General features: G+C 38.7%; 1 protein-coding gene and 1 long non-coding RNA gene across 5 annotated transcripts in view; one reads left to right on the plus strand and one right to left on the minus strand.

Annotated features, from left to right (window-relative positions):
• The window catches only part of NBAS (NBAS subunit of NRZ tethering complex), a 341,400-nt gene that overhangs the window by 121,673 nt on the left and 205,611 nt on the right, over positions 1-14,116 (plus strand). For all 4 annotated transcript variants that reach the window (XR_004485944.2, XM_004274869.2, XM_033437419.2 and 1 more), the window contains 2 exons: positions 968-1,051; positions 8,213-8,366. Coding sequence is in view for 3 of the 4 variants with exons in the window: in XM_004274869.2 (XP_004274917.1) it covers positions 968-1,051; positions 8,213-8,366 (238 nt within the window). In the remaining variant the exon portion in view is untranslated. The remainder of the gene's footprint in view (positions 1-967; positions 1,052-8,212; positions 8,367-14,116) is intronic.
• The window catches only part of LOC125960762 (uncharacterized), a 308,514-nt gene that overhangs the window by 37,742 nt on the left and 256,656 nt on the right, over positions 1-14,116 (minus strand). The gene's annotated exons all lie outside the window — the stretch shown is intronic.

Genomic DNA, 14,116 nt, shown 5'->3' on the forward strand with positions numbered 1-14,116 from the left:
CAAGGCAATTGAAATTTGTTTTTAGAATTTTTGTCTTCATTCTTAATTCAGGATGTTTCCATTGTTTTCATGGATTTAGGGAATGTTAGGACTAAAAGGTACTTTAGAGGTAATGTTTGAAGTGCTTCACTTTAGAAAGTCATGTGCGAACGACTGTGTAGATGGTTAACAGGTGGATGCATTTATGTTTCCCTTGTCTCCTGATGCGTAGCACATTGCTCTGCTGTGTTACTCTACTGTCTTTACCTGACTCTTCCTTTTTAATTTATTCTTAATTCCATCCAATGAGGACTTGTCTTTTCCTCTTAGACTCTCCTTCTGTCATTTGTTAGTGATATTTTTTTACCTGCAGAATTATTTCTTCACTGTGGCTATTACCTGTCCTCTAGGTCGAGGCTGTCCAATATAGGAACCACCAGCCACGTGTGGCTATTTAAATTTTAAATAAAACTAATTAAGATGAAATAATATTAAAGGTTTCTTTCTTCGTATCAGTGTCACATTTCAAGTGGTTAATATAGGTACATGTAGCTTAATGGTTACTGTATTGGATAGCACAGTTAGAGAACATTTCTGTGATCATAGCAAGTTAGATTATAAGCTTTTTGAGGGCAAGGAACCATTTATGTTAGCATTAAGAACATAAAATATGGACTTTTGATAAGTATTTTAGAATGTGTGAATGAAAATATACCCATACCATCCTTTAGTTTTTTGCCAAATTTTTTGTTTTGAATTTTTCTTTTCTTTTGAACCATTTTATGATCAAAGAGAAATCAGCAATTTGGTATTTTTAATTTTACATATTGTATATGATACGTATCATGTACCACTTATCATACCATAAACAGGAATCTTGTAGGTTTAAGGTTATAGGGATACTTTTGCATCATGTTCCTTGTGTTGCCAGCCATTGAGGTAATGTGTATTTTAAATACTTATGCTTTTTGTTTTTTTTAATTTTAAGTTATGACGGTGACTCCTTGATGATCATTCCTTGGCATGAACATAAACACCGAGATAAAGATTGGTGTGAGGAGTTGGAGTGCAGGTAAGAAAGAGCCAGCGTGAAAGCTCTTCATTTCTTTGTGGGGTGGATGAATAGAAGGCCCTGTGCAGGTGGTGTTGGTGGATGGTCATTTATTTGATGGTGGCCCTGCTTGAGAGTTTGAGTGAAGTTTTTTTAAAAACTTGACTTTACTCAAGGTATGTTAAAAATTCTTTTAATGGAAAAATGTTAAATGCTCCAAAGGATTTATTCTACAAGTGGTCCTTGTAGAACAACTCTTTTCATTTTGGGGTATTCCTTTTTACTCTTTGACATATACAGGTATATTTTCATAGTTGTTTTTATGATATGTGTGCAATTTTGTTCTTGATTCAGTTTTAATTTTCACTTTTATACGACTTAACCATGGAAAGCCTCAGAACATGGAGGCATCAGGTCCCACAGAAGGGGGTGGGAGATGAGGTGTGGGGCTGAAATTCCTGATGAGGATCATTGGAACCCCTTTATCCCGCACTCCTCAAAGTCTGGTGAATACTCCCTGCTCGTTTTACATTTGATATGAATCATCTTATGCCTTTGGATTTTTAAAAAACTATATGTATGAACTATCTGTCTGATAAATGTTAAATAAAAGCCCTAACCAGTAGTATGGTCATTGCAAGTGAAAAATTTTTTTAACTTTTTATTTTATATTGGAGTTGAGCCGATTAACAATGTTGTGATAGTTTCAGGTGCACAGCAAAGCAACTCAGCCATACATATACATGTATCCATTCTCCCCCAGACTGCCCTCCCAGCCAGGCTGCCACATAACAATGAGCAGAGTTCCCTGTGCTATACAGTAGGTCCTTGTTGGTTATCCTTTTTAAATATAGTAGTGTGTACATGTCAATCCCAAACTCCTTAACTATCCCTTCCTCCACCCTTCCTCCCCACCCCGTAACCATAAGTTCATTCTCTAAGTCTGTGAGTCTGTTTTTGTTATGTAAATATGTTCATTTGTATCATTTCTTTTTAGATTCCACATATAAGTGATATCATACGATATTTCTCTTTCTCTGTCTGACTTACTTCACTCAGTATGACAATCTCTAGGTCCATCCATGTTGCTGCAAATGGCATTATTTCATTCTTTTTTTATGGCTGAGTAATATTCCATTGTATATATGTACCACATCTTCTTTATCCATTCCTCTGTCGATGGACATTTAGGTTACTTCCATGGCTTGGCTATTGTAAACAGTGCTGCAGTGAACATTGGGGTGCATGTATCCTTTTGGACCATGTTTTTCTCCAGATATATGCCCAGGAATGGGATTGCAGGGTCATATAGTAGCTCTAGTTTTAGTGTTTTAAGGAACCTCCATACTGTTCTCCATAGTGGCTGTACCAATTTACATTCTCACCAACAGTGTAGGAGGGTTCCCTTCTCTCAACACCCTCTTCAGCATTTACTGTTTGTGGATTTTTTGATGTTAGCCATTTTGACTGGTGTGAGGTGATATATCATTGTAGTTTTGATTTTCATTTCTCTACTCGTTAGCGATGTTGAACATCTTTTCATGTGCCTCTTGGCCATCTCTATGTCTTCCTTGGAAAAATGTCTGTTTAGATCTTCTGCCCATTTTTTGATTGGGTAGTTTGTTTTGATGAGATTTAGCCACATGAGCTGTTTATAGATTTTGGAGACTAATCTGTTCTCGGTCACATCATTTGCAAATATTTTCTCCCAGCCTGTGGGTTGTCTTTTCATTTTGTTTATGGTTTCCTTTGCTGTGCAAAAGGTTTTGAGTTTAATTAGGTCCCATATGTTTATTTTTGTTTTTATTTCCATTACTCTGGGAGACAGATCAGAAAAGATATTGTATTGCTATGATTTATGGCAGAGAGTGTTCTGCCTATGTTTTCCTCTGGGAGTTTTATAGTGTCTGGTCTCACATTTAGATCTTTAATCCACTTTTGAGCTTATTTTTGTGTATGGTGTTAAAGAATGATCTAATTTCATTTTTTTTACATGTAGCCGTCCAGTTTTCCCAGCGCCATTTGTTGAAGAGACTGCCCACCATTGTATGGTCTTGCCTCCTCTGTCGTAGATTAATTGAACACAGGTGCCCAGGTTTATTTCTGGGCTTTCTGTCATGTTCCAGTGATCTATAGTTCTATTTTTGTGCCAGTACCATACTATTTTGATGACTATAGCATTGTAGTATAGTCTGAAGTCTGGGAGCCTGATTCCTCCAGCTCCATTTTTCTTTCTCAAGATTGCTTTGGCTATTTGGAGTATTTTGTGTCTCCATACAAATATTAAGATTTTTTTGTTCTAGTTCTGTGAAAAATGCCATTGGTAATTTGATAGAAATTGCAGTGAATCTGTAGATTGCCTTGGGTAGTATAGTCATTTTGACAATATTTATTCTTCCAATCCAAGAACATGGTATATCTTTCCATCTGTTTGTGTTTTCTTCGATTTCTTTCATCAGTGTCTTATAGTTTTCTGCATACAGGTCTTTTGTCCCCTAAGGTAGGTTTATTCCTAGGTATTTTATTCTTTTTGTTGGCAGTGGTAAATGGGAGTGTTTCCTTAATTTCTCTTTCTGATTTTTCATTGTTAGTGTATAGGAATGCAAGAGACTTCTGTGCATTAATTTTGTAGCCTGCAACTTTACCAAATTCATTGATGAGCTCTAGCAGTTTTCTGGTGACATCTTTAGGATTCTCTATGTATAGTATCATGTCATCTGCAAACAGTGACAGTTTAACTTCTTCTTTTCCAATTTGGATTCCTTTTATTTCTTTTTTCCTCTCATTGTCATAGCTAGGACTTCCAAAACTGTGTTGAATAAAAGTAGTGATTGTGGGCATCCTTGTCTTGTTCCTGATCTTAGAGGAAATGCTTTCAGCTTTTCACCATTGAGTATGATGCTAGCTGTAGGTTTGTCGTATATGGCCTTTATTATGTTGAGGTAGGTTCCCTCTGTGCCCGCTTTCTGGAGAGTTTTTATTATAAATCGTTGTTGAATTTTGTCAGAAATCTTTTCTGCATCTATTGAGATGATCATATGGTTTTTATTCTTCAATTTGTTGATGTGGTGTATTAGGCTGATTGATTTGCAGATATTGAAAAATCCTTGCATCCCTGGGGTAAATCCCACTTGATCATGGTGTATGATCCTTTTAATGTATTGTTGGATTTGAATTGCTAGTATTTTGTTGAGGATTTTTGCATCTAAGTTCAGCAGTGTTATTGGCCTGTAATTTTCTTTTTTAGTGGTATCTTTGTCTGGTTTTTGTATCAGGATGATGGTGGCCTCATAGAATGAGTTTGGAAGCTTTCCTGCAAGTGAAATTTGGAAGCTTTCTTCATGTTAGCACTAATGTTGGCAGTTTCCCTTCATTTTGTATCTTTCACTTTTGATATCTGAGTCAATAGAATATGTAACTCTTAGTTACCTTTTTCTCTCTGATGGCTTTTATTGTAACAGCAATTGAATGTCCTGTGTTTTTGCTATTATTTGCTTTTAAAAAATTATTTTTTGAAAATTTTTATTAAAGTTTTATATAGTTGCAAATAGATTAAAGGTTTAAAAGTTTCTGCAAATCTTGTTTAAAAAAAAAAAGCAACAACCAAAACCCATACTCCTTTGTTCCCCTTCCTTGTATCCTGCTCTCCAGGAGTAACTACTTTCACTTCTTTTAAAGGATCGTTCTGATATTTACTCCAATCTCTGAGTAACATAATTGTTTAGCTACCCCTTGAATTTTTTAGTTCTGGCCATTATCTGTGGACTTGCTTCAGTGGAAGATAATGGTTTAGTTTCTTTTTACTACATATACTCTGTTCCTCCTTGAGTGTTTATGTGACCCCCTCGCCCCTTTAAAAATCTTCTACTGTCATTTCAGTAGAGTTTCAGGAAAAAGTGGAGCTTAATACATGGTATGTATCAGCCCTATTTAACTAGAAGTCCACAATTACCAGTTGTAATGAGAGATAGAGGATGGATGTAAGTTGGAGAAGGTGGGAGGTTGATGCCAGTGGATATGGCGGAGGGAAGGTGTGTGATCCCGTTGCCCACAGTTCTCTCAGTTTAAGATGGTGCTTTTGACAGAGTAGCCCTGTTCCTTCACCTGATGCTTCCCAGTTCTCCTTAGCCTGTGCCTTTTTATGATTCTAACAAGGAGATGAAAGGAGTAAGGGCATTTCTTCTCAGACCAAGCACCGCAAGCTAAGTTGTAAGCAAAACTTGCTGCCCTGGAACTCCTCAAACTATAAACATGGAAAGCTAGAAATGTTTGACAGAAGAAAAGATGCTTTTGAAGATGATACAAACTTTCCCAGGACATTTCTTTTTTTTAATCCATTCATTTTATTGCCTCCCCCACCTCCCCCGACGATTACTTCCACCCTGTACTCCTATGTCTGGCAACCACCAGACTCTCTGTGTCTACAAGGGTGGTTATAGGATATCTCGTGGCCTTTTCATGTACAGTTGACCCTTGAACAACGCAGGGGTTAGGGGTGCCGACCCTCTGTGAACTCACAGGTTTGCCTGTCATTTATAATCGGCCCTCCCTCCATAGCCGTGGTTCCCCATCCGTGGATTCAGCCACCCACAGATGGCGTAGCACTACGGTATTTACTTTAAAAAAGAACCTGTATGTGAGTGAACCCACGCTGTTCAAACCCATGTTGTTCAAGGGTCTACTGTAATTCATTCTGTCCTCTGCTAGATTCAAGAATACTGGAGGAAGAAAAACATGCAGCCTCTGTACTCATGAAGTATATAACCTAGCTGGAAAGGTGCTGCTGCTCTAAATTACCAATGTGATGCGTGTTTTGAAAGAGAAGTGCAGGGGCCACTGGTAGCACATAACAGGGAGACCTAAACTTGGTGGAGGTCAAGGAGGTTTTCCCTGGGAAGTGGTATCAAATCTGAGACTTGAAGGATGAATAGGATTTAGCTTAGCAGAGGGTGAGTTTGGCAAATGAGGGGAGGGAGTGTTCTAAGCAGAGGGAAGACCGTTTGAAAGGCTCAAGGTGAGGTTCCCTTTAAGGACTGAAAATAAGACCTGGATTGTTGAAGTATACAGGACAAAAGTGACATTGGAATCAAGGTGAGGCTAGAATATTTTAAGGCAGATGACAAGCTATAAAAGGAGGCACGGGGATGATATAATCATGTTTCTGTTTTATAAAAGACTGTATTACCTCGCGATATCGTGAATTCGTTTGTTTTTTTTGTTTGTTTGTTTTTGCGGTACGCGGGCCTCTCACTGTTGTGGCCTCTCCCGTTGTGGAGCACAGGCTCCGGACGCGTGGGCTCAGCGGCCATGGCTCACGGGCCTAGCCACTCTGCGGCATGTGGGATCTTGCCGGACCGGGGCACGAACCCGTGTTCCCCCTGCATTGGCAGGCGGACTCTCAACCACTGCGCCACCAGGGAAGCCTGTGAATTCAGTTTTGATGTTGTTGGCGTTTGAAATGCCTGAGAAACATCTAAGAGCATATAGAAGGACGATTTGGGAGCTTTCAGGTGAAGTCTGGGTTAGTCGTAAAAATATGGTGGTCAGTTTATATTGTAGCATTGAAGGGGAGACCTAGAGAGAGTATAGTGAGAAGACAGGAGAGCTGGAGAATTTGGAAGAGCTGGTACTTAATGGTCAGCTGGAGGAGGATATTCTAGCAAAGAAGACGGAAAAGGAGCAGCCAGAAAGATGGGACCTGTATAGCTGGACAGTATGGCACGGCAGTATGACATGCTGGAACGAAAGACAAGCATGTTTCTAGAAGGAGAAAATGGTTAAATTCTGTGAAACAGTGCTGAGAGGGAAATAGATAAGGACTGAAAAAAGTATCGAAGGAACTCAAAGTTGCTTATGGGTATTTTTTCCCTGAAATGGGAAGATTTCAGGGGAAGGGATGTGACTTTCATGTGGCAGTGATGGGGAAGAATCACTGTGGTCAGAATGTTAATGACGGTTGTGAGTCTAGTTAAGTAAAGGACTACCAGTTGTAAGCACAGTAGGTTGTCTAAGTCATGTTGATTAAACACCCAAATATTTGTCAGCTTTGAGTCTGGTCATGTATTATAACTGCTAGTAATTCCAATGGAAATAATACCTGTAAGTAAAAATTAAGTACCTGCTCCGGGCCAGACAGCATTCTCTGTGTACTTTATCTATATTATTTTGAATATTCTTGCATGGTATTATTCCCATTTTTGATATGAGCAAAATGAATCTTAGATGAGTTTTAACTAATTTATGCAAGGTTTCACAGCTTTCAGTGAAGGAATTACACCTCAGTTCTGACTCTGAAGCCCATTGCCTTGTAATAGTAATAATTATACCACTTGTCCTTTACTGACTGACTTTAGATGAATGAATATCCCTAAGGGAACACGGCCTTTTCCCCTATTTCCATCTGAAATATCTTACATTAAGTTAATTTTTGTTTATTTTTTACTTATTGATTTATTTTTTTTAGTTCTTAACCATTGAAGGCAATTGGCCAGGATTGTCCTCGTAAAAACTCCTCATAATTTGTGATCCCTGTGAGGTTTTCCCCGGGTATCTTCCTCTTGATGTCGTTTCTTTTTCACTCCTGATGGCACGTAGTATAGAGTAGTTCCTTATTTTGCAAATTGCAGTGCATTACTATGTTGCTGATACCTACTGAAGTTATATTATCAACAAAAATAAGGCATATTTCCTCTTATTTTTATGAATGTGGAAAACAAGACTTCTTAATTTATATTTGGATCAGAATCACCTGGGGGTGTTTTTACTAAACTAGGCCTGGCTGACATCACAGGTCATTGTGACTTAGTAGACCTGTGGCAGTTACCCAGCCATGTGCATTTTAAAGCTACCCTGGGTGATTCTGATTTTATTTAATACTTATTTGATTGATTTGTGGCATAGTTTTTTTGATTTATTGTCTATTCTGATTTTTTTAAATTGTGAAAACTAATAGGAAACTAAATTAAGCATCCCCCAAATTTCCCATTTATCTTGTAAGTGTGCAGATACATATAGGAAAACACACACAAACACACCCACCCATGCATACGTACATACATACTGCCAGTCTAAGTAACTGCTCTCTCCACATCTCTGCCTCTGTCTCCCTCTCTGTCTTTCACAAAATTATAATTTCCCCTAGCATTTCAGTCAGTTATTAATTGTTCTTTTTGTGCTTTGCAGAATGGTGATTGAGCCGAGTCTCCCAGATGAAAGTGAGTTCTTGTACGCTGCACAGCCTGAGTTGCTGAGGTACAGGACATCCCAGCTTACAGTAGAGAAGGTTATGGACTGGTATCAGAGCAGAGCGGAGGAAATAGAGCATTATGCTCTGCAGGTGAGGCCGGCAGTGCTGTGTCAGATCCTTAGCATTCAGTGCATGTTTTGGCTGCTGACAGCAGTGCCAGGGATCCTGTATATATTACTAGTTTGCAAGGGATGAAATGAAAATTTTTTATTACTTTCATTCATTTATTCTTTGCTTCAGAAGCTTTTATGGTTTTTTTTTTTTTTTTTGGATTCCTAAAGAGCAAATACATATAACAACAGCTGTTCAAAACCTTTCTTTAAAATGTAAGCTACAAAATATGTACATACTGGTCCAGATGTTACATACATGCTTAACAGGCTTAATACCATTTTAAGTCGAAAGATTGTATCAACATAGAAATGCTTGATTAGTCCCCTGTTACATTGCATGAATGCAGTGGATTGTTATTTTGCTTTCCAGGAACCCTGTTTGAGGGTCTGTTTCTAACACTTTCCTGAAGTCCAAGCCTAATTTCCCTCAGTTCGCATGTGCCTTTACTGAGATGTGTAACAGCTTCATCAGAGGGGGGGTGTAGAAGAGAGAGATGAGGGTTGTACTGTAGCTTAGGAGATCTAAATAGGAATCTGGGCTCCTCTGCTAATAGACCTGGTGACTCTGGACCTGCTACCTACCTTTTCTGTACTTTGGTTTTTTCAGGGGGTGAGTTCTTACACTGGAGTCAGTGATAAAAAATAAAATATACAGGAGAGAACATTAAAAATTCTTCCAATTGAGTTCTCTGCAAATGTAAGCAAAAGTTGTCTTCATCCTAGAGAACAGAAGTTGGCAATTCGGAGCAAAGAATGGCAGAATGGCCTTTGAAATCTCATTCAGGTCTGTGGCTATACCACCCTGAACACGCCCTATCTTGTCTGAAATCTCATTCAGGGTCTGGCCAGTGGGTGTCTTTTTCATTCTACTTGCAGTTTTGGCTTTGGGCTTCCTGTCCTACAATCAGTTTTTCATTTGTCAGGAAGGGTGATTTCAGAAAGTCTGATGAACAGCTGTATTGCAGGAAGGAATAAGCCCCCTTGTTTAAATTTCTGCCTAGTGTATCTGGCACAGCCCTGTGTCTGCATTTGATAGCCTTCTTGAATTTCTGCTTAATCTAATTTCTATTTTTAGTATTCATAGAATTGACAAATTATTTGCTGGAGCTGATGGGAATATTATAGATCAAACTTTTCAGAGGATGGCCAAGAATATTTATAATTGACTTTTCAGGTTTTTGAAGATGGCTAAGGACATTTGAAAATGTTTAGAATTCTAAGATACCAGAATGAAAAGAATCTCTGGAGGGGATCCAGTCTAATTCTCTATGTTATAGATAGACAAACTAAGGTCCACAGAAAAGAAAGTGAACAGCTTGCTCAGGGACACATAGTAGCAGAGCCAGACAAAATACAGGTCTCTGCATAGTATTTCTTATAGAGTCCATATAAAAATGGACAGTTACACAAATCTTAATGACTGAAAGCCAGATAAATTAATCCAAAAGAGTGGATCTCAATTCTCAGACGCATTGTATTTTTTCTGTAGCAAATATTTTGTAATACTTCCTTATTATCCTGATGCGAAAATCATGGGCATACTGTATTTACAGAAATAATTTCCAAAAAATTAATATAATGACTTAACTGTGGTATATGGGATAAATAAAATATGTAAACGCGTGGTCATGAGTACACTAAAAAAGTGACTAAAGTCAGTGAGAAATCACTTTGAACAAGATAGCTGACATTGCAGACAGATTGAGGTGTATTGAATTAAACACTACAAATTGCTGTCTGGGATGTGAACAACTCATGGTGAATATTTTTTTCAGGGTATTTGAAGGTAGGCAGGGATTAGGACAAGGTGGTTGTGTGGGACTGCCTTGCACACTGTGGAATGTCTGTCATCCCTGGCTTCCACCCTTGAATGTTAGTAAGTTCCACTAATACTTGGGAAAGACAGAAATGCTTCCTCCGATTTTTGGAGCGCCTCCTGGTGGACAGTTCTGCTCCCATTGAGAACTGTAGTCTGAGACCAGTATCACACATCTGGAAATGACCAGTTCATATCTGTCACGTTAAGCAAAGGCATTATTTATTACTTCGCTGATTCAGGAGAAACTCACCTGTAAATAATTGATGAAGAAAGCTCTTAAGTGAGTCAAAGAGGTACATTTTTGGTAGTTTGTACAGGCACATGTAGGTTGTATACTGTGTAGCAGACATCTCTTAAGATCGATGGCATCATTTGATTTATAGGCGGTTACAAACACATGTAGTTTACTATTGTCTCTGGCTAACAAGAGAAGGGATTCTGTTTGGATCAGTTTTGTCTGAGCACTTTGTGGTTTTTAGCTGAACTTCTAGATACAACACTTGTTATTTCTTGCCTTTTTGATAGTAGCCATTGTAACGAGCAAGAGGTGATATCTCATTGTGGTTTTTTTTTTTTTTTTTTTTTTTTTTTTTTTTTTTGCATTACGCGGGCCTCTCACTGTTGTGGCTTCTCCCGGTGCGGAGCACAGGCTCCGGACGCGCAGGCTCAGCGGCCATGACTCACGGGCCCAGCCGCTCTATGGCATGTGGGATCCTCCCAAACCGGGGCACGAACCCGTGTCCCCTGCATCGGCAGGCGGACTCTCAACCATTGCGCCACCAGGGAAGCCCTCATTGTGGTTTTGATTTGCATTTTCCTAATTATTAGTGATATTGGACATCTTTTCATATGCCTGTTGGCCCTTTGTATGTCTTCTTTGGAAAAATGTCTATTCAGCTCCTCTGCCTGTATTTTTTATTTTTTGAATTTTTGAATTTCATTTTTTTTATACAGCAGGTTCTTACTACTTATCTATTTTATACATATTAGTGTATATATATGTCAACCCCAATCTCCCAATTCATCCCACCCCCACCTCCCCCGCCACTTTCCCCCACTTGGTGTCCATACGTTTGTTCTCTACATCTGTGTCTCTATTTCTGCCCTGCAGACTGGTTCATCTGTACCATTTTTCTAGGTTCCATATATATGCATTAATATATGATATTTGTTTTCCTCTTTCTGACTTACTTCATTCTGTATGACAGTCTCTAGATCCATCCACGTCTCTACAAATGACCTGATTTCATTCCTTTTTATGGCTGAGTAATATTCCATTGTATTTATGTACTACATCTTTATCCATTCATCTGTTGACGGGCATTTAGGTTGCTTCCATGACCTGGCTATTGTAAATATTGCTGCAGTGAACATTGGGGTGCATGTGTCTTTCTGAATTATGTTTTTCTCTGGGTATATGCCCAGTAGTGGGATTGCTGGGTCATATGGTAATTCTATTTTTAGCTTTTTAAGGAACCTCCATACTGTTCTCCATAGTGGCTGTATCAATTTACATTCCCACCAACAGTGCAAGAGGGTTCCTGCATTCTTATTTATTTCACACTTAGCTGATGTACAGTATATGAGAAAACATCATTCTAAGGCCCTGTGATAAAAGAGATGAGGAAGAGAGCATTATGACTTCTGTCCTAAGACACTGAATTTTATGGGAGTGGCAAGCATTCAAGTCATATACTATTAAACATAACTTTTTAAGTTCTTTAATAAAGATACAAAGAGAAATGTTGGTAGAAGACTAAGGAAAGGACAGATAATCTGACAAATAACAGGCGAAAGCATTTATGGAGAAGTTTTGAAAAGAGGTGTTGATGATAATGATTATGATAGCAACTAATATTCCATGCGGTGCTCACATCCTGTCGTGCACTGTTATAGGTACTTTACATATGTGATTTCCTTTAATCCTTGTCACCCTAGGAGATTAGTGCTTTCCTATTCCCATCATATATACTCACACTGAGGCATGAAAATGTTGAAAAAAGAAAAAGTCATTCAGGGTCACAGACCTAGCATGTAAGGGTGCTAGGATTTGAACCCAGGTAGACTGGATCCAGAGTCCCTGTTCATAAGCTCAACTAGGGGTAGACAGAGGAATGTGCACTTTTTCTTATGCCAAAGTCATACAAAGAGTCAGTAAGATTCTTCAGTGCTGAGTCACCTCCAGTTTCCAAAGGCAGTGGAGACGGTGGCAGAACACGTAGGGCACATTGGGAGGAAGCTGCCTCAGGCACTCATGGTTACGTTTTGCCAATTCCAGGAACTCAAATATGACAGAGGGAAAAGAGAAGAATGATATTTTCAAACTTTGCCTTGTGAGTAGATAAAGAAGACATACAAAGTGTGATTAGATAGGTAGCCTTTTCCTAAAATCTCTTGTCTACTTTTTAACATGGTATATTCAGTATACAATTAGAAATGTACTTCTCTCTCTGTTCAAGACATTTCAGTTTTGGGAGTCTCCTTTTAATAAGAGGACATACTCACATGTGTATCACCAAATGATATCACTTGTTAACTTCTTCATAGAAATGAGTTGACCTAAGGCCAGAATGTAGCAAGGGACCATCAGATAGGTTATCTGCAGTTGCAGAAACTCCAAGAGCAAAAGGACAGATTGTAGAAGCCTCCCAAAAATTTCCACATGCCCGAAGGAAGGAACATGAGCTTTGGAGACAGAGATCCATGCTTAGAACCTAGGAGTACCTTCACCACACTAGCTTCAGGTTACTCAAGCGTGAAAGTAAGTGATAAAAAGATAACCTACTGCACAATAGTATTTGAGATCCTCCTGTCCTTATCTGATTCTTAAGAAGGAAAAATAAGTGGGAGCAGTTCAGAAATCACTTTACTCAACGGAACCTGGGTAGTCAGCATAGCACAAAGAAAAAAAACCGCCTCAATCATAATCAAAAGCAAGGTTTGTCAGTGCTTCCTTTTGTTAGTACAGTTTTACTGTAACACAGCCACACCCATTCATTTAAGTATGGCCTGTGTTGATTTTCTGTTACAGTGGCAGAGTTGAACAAGTGTGACAGGGCTCATAAGTCTAAAATATTCACTGTCTGGCTCTTTAGAAAACTTTGCATCCCCTGCTCTGAAAAAAATCTAGAATAGCTATGTTGCCTCACACAATACATTAAGCATTGGAATCAGCAAATGGGAGCCCATAAGCCCCTAGGAATTGTTTTATGACCATAGGACATATGAAAAAAGCAAAATGCATTTCTGAAATTCCTCACTGACAACAACTCTGAAGCTGTATAGGATTTCTAGTTTCTTTTTTTTTTTTTAACATCTTTATTGGAGTATAATTGCTTTACAATGGTGTGTTAGTTTCTGCTTTATAACAAAATGAATCAGCTATTCATATACATATATCCCCATATCTTCTCCCTCTTGCGTTTCCCTCCCACCCTCCCTCCATATCCCACCCCTCTAGGTGGTCACAAAGCACGGAGCTGATCTCCCTGTGCTATGTGGCTGATTCTCACTAGCTATCTATTTTACATTTGGTAGTGTATATATGTCAATACCACTCTCTCACTTCGTCCCAGCTTACCCTTCCCCCTCCCCGTGTCCTCAAGTCCATTCTCTACGTCTGTGTCTTTATTCCTGTCCTATCCCTAGGTTCTTCAGAACCATTTTTTGTTTTTGTTTTTGTTTTAGATTTCATATATATGTGTTAGCATATGGTATTTTTTTTTCTCTTTCTGACTTACTTTACTCTGTATGACAGACTCTAGGTCCATCCACCTCACTACAAATAACTCAATTTCGTTTCTTTTTATGGCTAAGTAATATCCCATTGTATATATGTGCCGCATCTTCTTTATCCATTCATCTGTCGATGGACACTTAGGTCGCTTCCATGTCCTAGCTATTGTAAA

The sequence above is a fragment of the Orcinus orca genome, chromosome 13 (assembly GCF_937001465.1).
Source record: "Orcinus orca chromosome 13, mOrcOrc1.1, whole genome shotgun sequence".
In the NCBI taxonomy this organism is placed as follows: Eukaryota; Metazoa; Chordata; class Mammalia; order Artiodactyla; family Delphinidae; genus Orcinus; species Orcinus orca.